Source organism: Acartia tonsa, chromosome 5 (assembly GCF_053477335.1).
Source record: "Acartia tonsa isolate MP-2025a chromosome 5, ASM5347733v1, whole genome shotgun sequence".
NCBI classification, from domain to species: domain Eukaryota; kingdom Metazoa; phylum Arthropoda; class Copepoda; order Calanoida; family Acartiidae; genus Acartia; species Acartia tonsa.
The window spans coordinates 54,198,832-54,208,322 of NC_137264.1; the positions used below are offsets into that span (position 1 = coordinate 54,198,832).

At 32.0% G+C, this 9,491-nt stretch overlaps 3 protein-coding genes across 3 annotated transcripts; all 3 read left to right on the forward strand.

Moving 5' to 3' along the window:
* The first annotated feature begins 307 nt into the window (after positions 1-307).
* Positions 308-1,900, forward strand: LOC145320396 (uncharacterized). Its single transcript, XM_080162803.1, has 8 exons — positions 308-421; positions 625-678; positions 760-813; positions 892-942; positions 1,051-1,110; positions 1,201-1,296; positions 1,380-1,451; positions 1,542-1,900. The coding sequence occupies exons 2-8, from the start codon at positions 670-672 to the stop codon at positions 1,746-1,748; spliced, it is 549 nt and encodes a 182-aa protein (XP_080018929.1). The 5' UTR covers positions 308-421; positions 625-669; the 3' UTR covers positions 1,749-1,900.
* Positions 1,901-1,905: 5 nt separating this feature from the next.
* Positions 1,906-3,321, forward strand: LOC145320395 (uncharacterized). Its single transcript, XM_080162801.1, has 7 exons — positions 1,906-1,968; positions 2,050-2,115; positions 2,200-2,247; positions 2,380-2,448; positions 2,543-2,641; positions 2,722-2,775; positions 2,884-3,321. Exons 1-7 carry the CDS (start codon positions 1,909-1,911, stop codon positions 3,208-3,210), a joined length of 723 nt encoding a protein of 240 aa, XP_080018927.1. The 5' UTR covers positions 1,906-1,908; the 3' UTR covers positions 3,211-3,321.
* Positions 3,322-3,325: 4 nt separating this feature from the next.
* On the forward strand, positions 3,326-5,087 carry LOC145320394 (uncharacterized). Its single transcript, XM_080162800.1, has 8 exons — positions 3,326-3,406; positions 3,515-3,604; positions 3,734-3,802; positions 3,886-3,927; positions 4,034-4,108; positions 4,202-4,288; positions 4,467-4,568; positions 4,662-5,087. Exons 1-8 carry the CDS (start codon positions 3,338-3,340, stop codon positions 4,965-4,967), a joined length of 840 nt encoding a protein of 279 aa, XP_080018926.1. The 5' UTR covers positions 3,326-3,337; the 3' UTR covers positions 4,968-5,087.
* Positions 5,088-9,491: the final 4,404 nt, after the last annotated feature.

Consider the following 9,491-nt stretch of genomic DNA (forward strand, 5'->3'; position numbering starts at 1 on the left):
TAGTTTTTCGAGGCTGGAGGCCGCCAGAGGCCTCTGACGACCTCGTTTACATCGGGCTTTTTTGACTGGCTCGTCGCGCTGATATCATTAGATACTTAAAACTTGTAGATTTGTTAATAAATAAAGAAATGACAAGATTTTTAAACTTAGTGTAAGCTAACCTAACCTATATCGGCTGAAATAGGCCTTTGATTGGCAAAAATCAGCCGTTATTTGGTTGTTTTTTTTTGGCAATTTCATTTCAATATAGATGTTTAAGATTTCTTATAATTATAATTCTACTAAATATCTTTTATTTAAGTAAATACTTTAAATAAGTGTTTTCATTTCATTATTGATATCTTTATTTATTTAGGATACTCTGACATCTGAAAGTTCTACTAATTGTGAACAAGATTCTTCCACATTAGATTTGTCTAAAGTAAGAAATTAATTTAAATAAAACTTTTTCACATAGTTAATTTTTGGTTTAAACAAAACACATTTCAAAATATCTATATTTATAATCATAATCATTTACATCTGATAACTAATTTTTATAAAATTAATTCTCTTAAATGTTTTTAATCTTTTAAATAATTATAAAGCTTTTATTTCAATAATAATAAAGGATTATTTATTAAGGATTCCATACGTTCTTTTTGTGAACAATCTGCATCTAGTACAGATATGTCTGAAGTAAGTTTAAACAAAACATATTTTAAAATATTTATTTCATAAATAGTTTCTCTTACTATAGTCATTTTCTACATAATTTAGGATGACACACATGATGGAGAAATACTGCGCAGAAATAGGAGAGATTCATTTCAGGTAGCCATCTCTTTACACCTTATAACTTATTTTTAATTAAAAATATCTAAAAAAGGTAATCTAACTTTACTACTTTAGAATAATCCTGATACTGCTGTTCCTTGTTGTTCAAAATCATTGAGAGAACAGGTATTCATCTATCATCCTTTCAAAATGTTAATTGTATTTTACATGCTAATAATTCTATTTTTATTAAAATTATCTAAATAAGATAATGATAATTACATATTTGTTTAGAGTGTAGACATGTTTGCTACCAGTTCTAGTGATTCACCAAATGATTTTGAAAGTTCAGAGGTATGGTAATCTATTTCTTTTTATCATGATATTAAAGAATATAAGAAAATATATATAAAATTTATTTTTGTTTATCATTCCTTCCTATAGGATGAAAGTCTACAGGATGAACAGTATAACAACTCTACAGATGATGCTGACTGCAAACTAACAAAAAATTCATCTACAGAATCTGACACTTCACAGGTTTACTTTATCATTATATTGCAGAAAATATATAGAAACCTTTATTTTAATGACATCATGACATTAAAATTATCTTTCTATAGGAAAGTCCAATAAAAAGGAAACGTGTCAGATGTGCTCAACCAGTTATTGAATCTTCCGATGATGAACAGCAGGTAATCAAAAAAATAATAATTGATTCTAAATTATAATTGTCAAATATTACATATCTTGTAAAATGAGTTAACAATTAATATACTTTTAAGGTTGCTAAAAGACATACAACAGAGTTAGTGTGTATTTTTCCACATTGTGGTAAGATGTTCACAACTCGCAGAAACTTGTTGAAACATCTGGATCCAATCAACCCAAATGATCGTAGAGTGAAATCTTGTTACGAAAGAAGAGTATATGATCTAAACAAGGAGAAAATTATAAATGACTTAAAAGAGTCATTCTCCTCTAAAAAATAATTATTTGTGATCATTTCATTTTATTTTTTAGTGTAAATTATATTTTTTTAACCAAAAAAAAAAGAAAACCAAACAAAAACAATTTTTTTCATCATTTTTTATGATATTATTTTTTTCTACATTATAAAAAAGAAAAATAATTAATTTTTTCAGCCCAACAATGTCTGAATCTCAACAATGTGGAGTTTATGAGGAGATGGAGATTGAGCCCAACCTAGAGGTAAATCAACCAACATATAATAATACTGTGACTTTTAATTATCTTAACTTAGTAAAGAAAATACTAATGTGTTATTTTTAGGAATTCACTCCAGTCGAGATTACCCCAATGATTGAGACAAACAATGAAGAAAATAATCCTCTAGAGGTATGCATATAATTAGTCTCATGAAAATTATGCTTTCTTTTGATTATTATATGCATTACAAATATGACATTCTGTTTTTTTTAGAAGGCGAAAGAAACTGTTTCTGATCAAGATAGACTTGATGAGTTAGAGGTTTGTTTATCTAACTCTTAACATTTCAATAATAATTTAATTAATTTATGCTAATGACCCAATTCAGGCCTATATGTTTATGTTAAAAGTCATGCAATGATTTAGATTGGTATTACATTGTGATCTTTTTAGATTAAAATAGATATGACGGAGAATGAACTTATGAATGAACTTATGGGTGATGAAGATAAAATCGAAGTGGTATGTTTTCTAAATTAAAGATCTCATGTTAAAGATTTACATTATTGTTTTTTGATTATAATGTCAGTGGGGTCAAAGATTGAATCTTATTTAGAATGAAGACAATCTTGGTGAGGTAGAGCCACAAGAGGAGGACCACCCATTGGATATACCAGACCTCAGTAAATTCTGTGAAGTGATTCTTGAATTTGATGTAAGTCTTTTAACTGAAAGTCATAAGTTATTATTTTTAATTTACATATAGTTCATGGTCTTATAATGAATTTTAATTAGGATGATTCTCATTTTGATGAACAAGATGATGTTTCGTCAGATAAAGAAAACCAGGTAAAAATAATAATGGATTTGAAATTGTAATTGTCAAATATTACATATTTTGTGAAATGAAATAACAATTAATATACTTTCAATATGATTGTAATGAATTGTATTTAGGATGTTGCCCTTCCTCATTCTGAGTGCTCTGTCCGGGTGAAGAAGATACCATTGGATAAAGAAATCTTCCAAGATCTCATGTTGAAGAACTGTCCAAACAAAAAACATCATAAGGGGAAAACTTACTCCTTACCTAACCCTACTCATCTGATTAAACACCTTAAAGGCCCAGAATCTAATAGTAGAACTGAAAAATGTATTGCATTTATGAAAGAAGATGTCAAGCGATACAACTGTCTACTTGTTTATGCAGCACTCAAAGCCGAGAATGCTGTACCAATCTCAGATAAGGGCAAAGCCAATTTGATGAAAAGGCTTTTCAACTGAGAAGTTGTATTGCTTGACATCTTCTTGGATATATTGGATATGATATGATGCCATTTGACCATTATTTTTTTGAAAAAAAAACAATAAAACTCAAAAAATATATTTTTTCAGATACAATCACTTTGATATGGCTGAAAATATCCTTAATAAGTTCAGAGATCTGGGTGATATGGAGATGGAGAACTATAATTCAGAGGTGAATTATCCAAAATAAAAATTATACTGTGACTTTTGATTATCTTAGCTTAGAAAGCAGTAACACTTTTATACATGGTAGTTGTCTATAGTGATGTTTTATTTATAGGATTTTGAAAGTGTTGAGATTACTCCTATGAGTATGGATATTACTGGAAGCACAACTGTTTGTGAACAATCCTCTTCCAATACAGTAGAAGTAAGATTTATTAATTATACTTTTCAAACTTTTAAGTACTCTACTACTTTAGAACAAGCAAGAAGTTTTATTAAATTATCTTATTAATGTAATAATATAATGTAATAATATTAATGTAATAATGTTTAGAGTGACTCTGAAATATCCCCTGATTCTACTACTGATGATGAAAACTCCAAGGATATTTCTAATATTGAGGTATGTAGGGATAAACTAAATAAATTCATGGACAATGCATATTGAATAATTTTATGCCATCAATTATCATAAATTATATTTAGATTAAGTTTGAGAGGGATGAAGATATGGAAGAGTATGTTGAGGTATGTTTTATAAATTGCATTATATTATAAATTAATATATATTATAATAATCCTTTTTTATCAAAATAATGCATTGAATCCAAAAATTACAATGTGTTCTTTTTAGATCAAAACAGAACCACAAGATTATTCTGATAGTGAGTTCATAGATACAGCTGCTTTATGTGAACAAGATCTTGTGGTATGTTTTCTATAAAAAAAATCATATGTTTAGGAATGTTTTTCTTATTTATAATTTCATTATAAAGCAGGGCTAATAATGATGTGTATTTAGGAGATCAATAAATGTTCAGTCAAGATCAAAAAAGATGATATGGTGGACCGCCATCGTTTGGCTATTCTCATGAAGCGTGATCTTAAGGTATGCTTTCTAGATGAAAAATCATATGTTTAGGAATGTTTTTCTTATTTATAATTTCTTTATAATGCAGGGCTAATAATGATTTGTAGTTAGGGGATCAATACATGTTCTGCTGAGACAAGCAAGAAGTTTTATTAAATTATCTTATTAAAATAATAACACTTGCATTATTGTTTAGAATGATTCTGAAATATCCTCTGATTCTACTACTGATGATGAAAACTCCAATGATATGGTTGACCGTCCTACCTTGGATGAACTCATGGAACAGGATCTTAAGGTATGTTTTCTAAATGAAAAATCATATGGTTAGGAATTTGTTTCTTATTTATAATTTCATAATATTGCAGGGCTGATAATGATTTGTATTTAGGAAACGGAAAGAGAGGATAGGGTTTATCGCACAACCTTGGCTTACCTAAAGATGCATGTGTGCCCGAACTTTGCAGAACATGGAGAAGATTGGAAGAATGTAGAAGAGAAGAAGCATGGAATGTTCACGACCAACACCAACATCTTGAAACATGTGTTCCACACTGGGAAGCCCACCAAAGGCAACAAAAAAACCAACCTCTGTAAAAAATTCATGAAAGCTGATGCTGGGCGTTACATGGCTGTGTTGGCTTTTAAAAACATGAAAGAAAAAGGTCTACCAGTTGGCAGACCAAAGTCAAAATAATTCAACATAACCATGAAATGCCTTCAACTCTTTGTTGACCTGTTATTGACCTAATTGCCTAACTATTATTTTTTTACCAAAAAATAAAATAAAAGAAATAAAAAAATCTATTTTTTCAGATACCATGCCTTCTCTTAGATCTTTTCTGGTTGAGCATCCTGAATGTTTTAACAAGTTCAGAGATCTACTGCATTGGTGAGTAACTTTTTATTGCAAACATTTTCATCATCACTAATATTTTTAATGTAATATCAAGATAAATGCATAAATCTTTCAAATCTTTTTCCTTTTTAAGGATGAGTTTTGAAGATGTAGATCGCAAGAGGATCTTCATTGAAGAAACAATGAACAGCATCAAGGACAACGAGAGCAAGATGGCTGATTATTATCATGAAAACTATGAGTGAGTAATTTATCATGCTAATTTTTAAACAATGGTTTCAATGCATATGTGATATAATCTTTAAGTTTTCTTTCTAACCATATGCTATTTACAGGTTCCTGGTTAAGTTGAAGGAAATACTCAATGACATAGATGTTCATCCCTGTCTTGTTCTTGATGATGTGAAAAGGCAATCTCTGATTAGAATAATGGAAAGTCCCCTATCCTACAGAATCACCTTAGCAGATAGGGGATTCGACAGGCAGTCAATCCCAATAGAAGATATTGTATCATGTGGAGAAATTATGTCTTCTTTCTGTATGCATCTTCCATGTGAACAATGGTAAATTTAAGCAAATTATTATATTTCAGTAAACACTGTGTTTCAATTTGTTATGTAATCATCATTATCAAATAGATTGGAAAACTGCAATACTTTTATTTATGCTTGATAATTTTTTGTTTTAGGAACTCAAACATTGATGTGACTAAACAAGTTGCTGAACAAGTCGCCATGAAGTATTTGGAAAATTGCTATTTTGGAAACTTGTGTTTTTTAAAAAACGAGTTCCCACCAATTACTTATGCTATGGCAAAGAAACCCAAGAAAACAAAAATGTCACCAATGCCAAGGAAAAAGCATGTAAGAGTAGATGACAACCACGACCGAAGAAACTTGTGGAAGTCTAAGATCTTGGCACTTCTAAGTGGTCCACTTACTGAAGAAACTCTTCAAGAAATCAAGGATAAAAAAATCAACAAAGTGAGAGAGATTACAAAAGAAGTATTTGGTTACTATACAAGTGCTGAGGATCTGAAAACTTGTCCTCTGTGTTCAATTTCAACACAACAAACCAGATTCACAAAGCGGCACATGTTGGAACTTAAGTGCAAATATATCAACATCAACAAATCTGTAGATGAAGATAAGGACAATTATGAGGACAAAGATTACCAACCTACTCCTGCTAATCAAGTTCAACCTAATGTAAACTCATTATCCAGGAGTTCAGTGACCGAATTTGAGAGAAACTGTGGCTTTCCATATGGCCAACTCCCTTCTTGTACCTTAGATGACATTGAAGAAGAAAAACAACTTACCCCATTTGATGGCCTCCTACCAACAAACAAGAAGGAACAGTTGCATATGTGGAAAGCTGTAACTGAAAGTCTTATTCATCATGAAGCAGCCCCAGTGAGAACAGAACAACAAAAAAAATATGACAGACAAAGTCTAATGATGGCAACCAAGTCTTACAAAGAGATGAACAAAGAAAGGTTTTTTGAAAAATCCAACTATAGCCACTTGGTTCCTGAAGACAAGAAAGTTCTCAGTGATTTCCTCAAATATGAAGGAAGTGCAAAGACTCTGACAGAATATGCTGTTCACATTTTCAGTAACAAACCAAAAACACTGTATTCCACACTTAAAGAAAATGGTGTATCCAAGATCAGTGATTTGGTCCCCTGCGAAGGCAAAGATATTAATCCTCTGGATGAAGATTCATTTCAATTCAAGTTTACAGTGCCAGGCTCTTCCTTCAAACAATGTGTTGACTTGCATACCAAACAATTTGCCAGTGAGAAAATAAAGATACATGCATTGCAGAAGTTCTTATTGTTTCTACTAAATAAAATCAACAGTGAGCCATTTATGGCAGGCGCATACCATAATGCAATAATGTTGGAAAGGTACCGCAATGCATGTCAGTATGTAGTGCCAGCAGAACTGAATAAACTTTTGCAAAGAATGAGGGACTTACAGAAAAAAACTTTAAGTTCAAAAGAAATCAAGGTGCTAGTGTCAGAAGAAGATACCTTGCAAAAAATGATTGACAACATGAATTATGCCAACAAAACTCTCAAACCAATGATGGAAGCTAAGCTTGAAGTTGTCAACAAGATGATCACAGATGCTCTGACAACTAAGTGTGAAATATCTGAGATGGATAAAGACAGAATCAATACAGAATGGAAACAAGCCAACCAACTAATATGCCATCTGATGTCTACAAATGATGGAAACAGAAAGCAGAACTATGTTTTACTCACCTTGCAAGGTTTAGGTACAGCTAATGAGGGAAGTGATCATCTAGATAGGGTTACTGTCCATGTAATATCTGGAAATAATCCTTGCAACACAATGGCACAAAACAAATTACTATCAACCAAAACAGGAACTCCAACTATCAGTTTGGACAAGGGTATGTATGACTTCCTGAAGAACCAATTTCTGCCCATCCGAGCAAAGTATTATTCCTACTTTGGCATAACAAAAGATACCCACCCAAAAGAATGGTTTTATTTCCCTGTCCTGACTAGTGGAGTAGGACAACAACAAGGAATAAATGGGATTCCTAGGAAGGTTATCTTGCATCTTGATACTAAAAACATTTTGACTAGTGTTCGAAAAATGCGAGGCATCGATGGACAGCAAATCAATACCTTTAATGCCAACAGACACGCTCAGGTCTCTGGAGCATGGAAATCAGGAGTGTCTGGACCAGGAGTGTTTGGGCACCATAAAAAAACTGCATACAACCACTACCTTGAAACTAAAGAACAAGAAAGAAGAGAAGGAAATGAAAAACGTTCTAAATATATGCAAGAGCAACTTGGTCTAAAACAACCTCAGGAGTATAGAGTGCTGGATTCATCACTACAAGGAGAAAATGTCAAAGGCATCACTTTGGAGACTGTAGAACATGAAGAAGTTCTTCAAAAATTAGCAAAACTCAAATACAATCCAGTATTCACAGAGAGAAGAAATGATGAGTTTGCTATAAATTTTACAGCAGCTGTCATCAGCTGTATTGATCCAGAGTCATCACGAGCCTTTACCAATAAACACTACTTCCCAAAACAAGGGCAAAGACGTCTTTTTGTCTTTGATTTTGTTTCAAATCCAAAGTTCCCAAAATTAAATAATTCAGTTAAGAAAACAATGTCAAAGTTTCCTACCAAAATAATAATGGATGAGGCAATGTATGGTCAGAAACTTTATAACGCTGTTAAAGAAATCTTCCGTAGAGGACAACACTTCTATGCCATGGAGGTGAGTTTAAGTTTTGTTCATTTTTAAGCAAATAAATATATATATAAAAAGAAATCTTAAACATCTATAAACATTATAATAACGTCTGCAGAAGATAACCTGTCCATAGATATTTCAATTACCAAATTTGGTCAATAAATAAGAAGTTTATGGTGAAAAGTGAAGTTCCTTCCTTCAGTTCCTTCCCTTTTTTCAACTTTCTTCAACCCCCCTCCCCCGTAAAAACACTTCTGATGTATTCCCCTAAAGATTACCTGTCCATAGATACAACAATCACTAAATTCCAGCCATAAATATTAAGTCTATGGTGAAAAGTAAAGAAATTTTCCCCTCCCTTCCCCTTTTTCCCCCTTTTCACTCTACCCCTCCCCTATGAAATACTTCTGATGTGTACCCCTAAAGATAACTTGTCCATAGATACATCAATCACTAAAAACAGTCAATAAACAAGAAGTTTATGGTGAAAAGTATATGTTAGGTTAAGTTCCTTCCCTTTTTTCACCTTTCTCCAACCCCCCTCCCCTATGAGAACACTTCTGATGTATTCCCCTAAAGATTACCTGTCCAAAGATACATCAATCACTAAATTCTGGTCATAAATGAGAATTCTATGTTAAAAAGTATAGGTTTGGTTAGCTTCCTTCCCTTTTTCCTCTCTCCCCAACCCCCCTTCCCTATGAAAACACTTCTGATGTATTCCCCTTACTATTACCTGTTCATATATATTTCAATCACTAAATTCGGTCAATAAATATGACTTCTATACCAAAAATTAAAGATTAGGTTAAGTTCCTTCCCTTTTTTCCCCTTTCCCCAACCCCCCTCCCCTATGAAAACACTTCTGATGTATCCCCCTAAAGATCACCTCACCATAGATACATCAATCACCAAAATCGGACAACAAATAAGAAGTCTATGGTGGATAATAAGGTTTGGTTAGCTTCCTTCCCTTTTTTCCCCTTTCCCCAACCCCCCTTCCCTATGAAAACACTTCTGATGTATTCCCCTTACTATTACCTGTTCATATATATTTCAATCACTAAATTCGGTCAATAAATAATACTTCTATACCAAAAAGTAAAGGTTA

Excerpts from the sequence above, each read along its gene's own strand:
- LOC145320396 (XM_080162803.1), top strand. Across the intron at positions 943-1,050 it reads CAAAATCATTGAGAGAACAG|AGTGTAGACATGTTTGCTAC; the intron begins GTATTCATCTAT and ends ATATTTGTTTAG. Across the intron at positions 1,111-1,200 it reads ATGATTTTGAAAGTTCAGAG|GATGAAAGTCTACAGGATGA; the intron begins GTATGGTAATCT and ends TCCTTCCTATAG.
- LOC145320395 (XM_080162801.1), top strand. The coding sequence starts at position 1,909 with ATGTCTGAATCTCAACAATGTGGAGTTTATGAGGAGATGGAGATTGAG. Across the intron at positions 1,969-2,049 it reads AGATTGAGCCCAACCTAGAG|GAATTCACTCCAGTCGAGAT; the intron begins GTAAATCAACCA and ends TGTTATTTTTAG. Across the intron at positions 2,642-2,721 it reads AAGTGATTCTTGAATTTGAT|GATGATTCTCATTTTGATGA; the intron begins GTAAGTCTTTTA and ends AATTTTAATTAG.
- LOC145320394 (XM_080162800.1), top strand. The coding sequence starts at position 3,338 with ATGGCTGAAAATATCCTTAATAAGTTCAGAGATCTGGGTGATATGGAG. Across the intron at positions 3,407-3,514 it reads TGGAGAACTATAATTCAGAG|GATTTTGAAAGTGTTGAGAT; the intron begins GTGAATTATCCA and ends TTTTATTTATAG. Across the intron at positions 4,569-4,661 it reads TCATGGAACAGGATCTTAAG|GAAACGGAAAGAGAGGATAG; the intron begins GTATGTTTTCTA and ends ATTTGTATTTAG.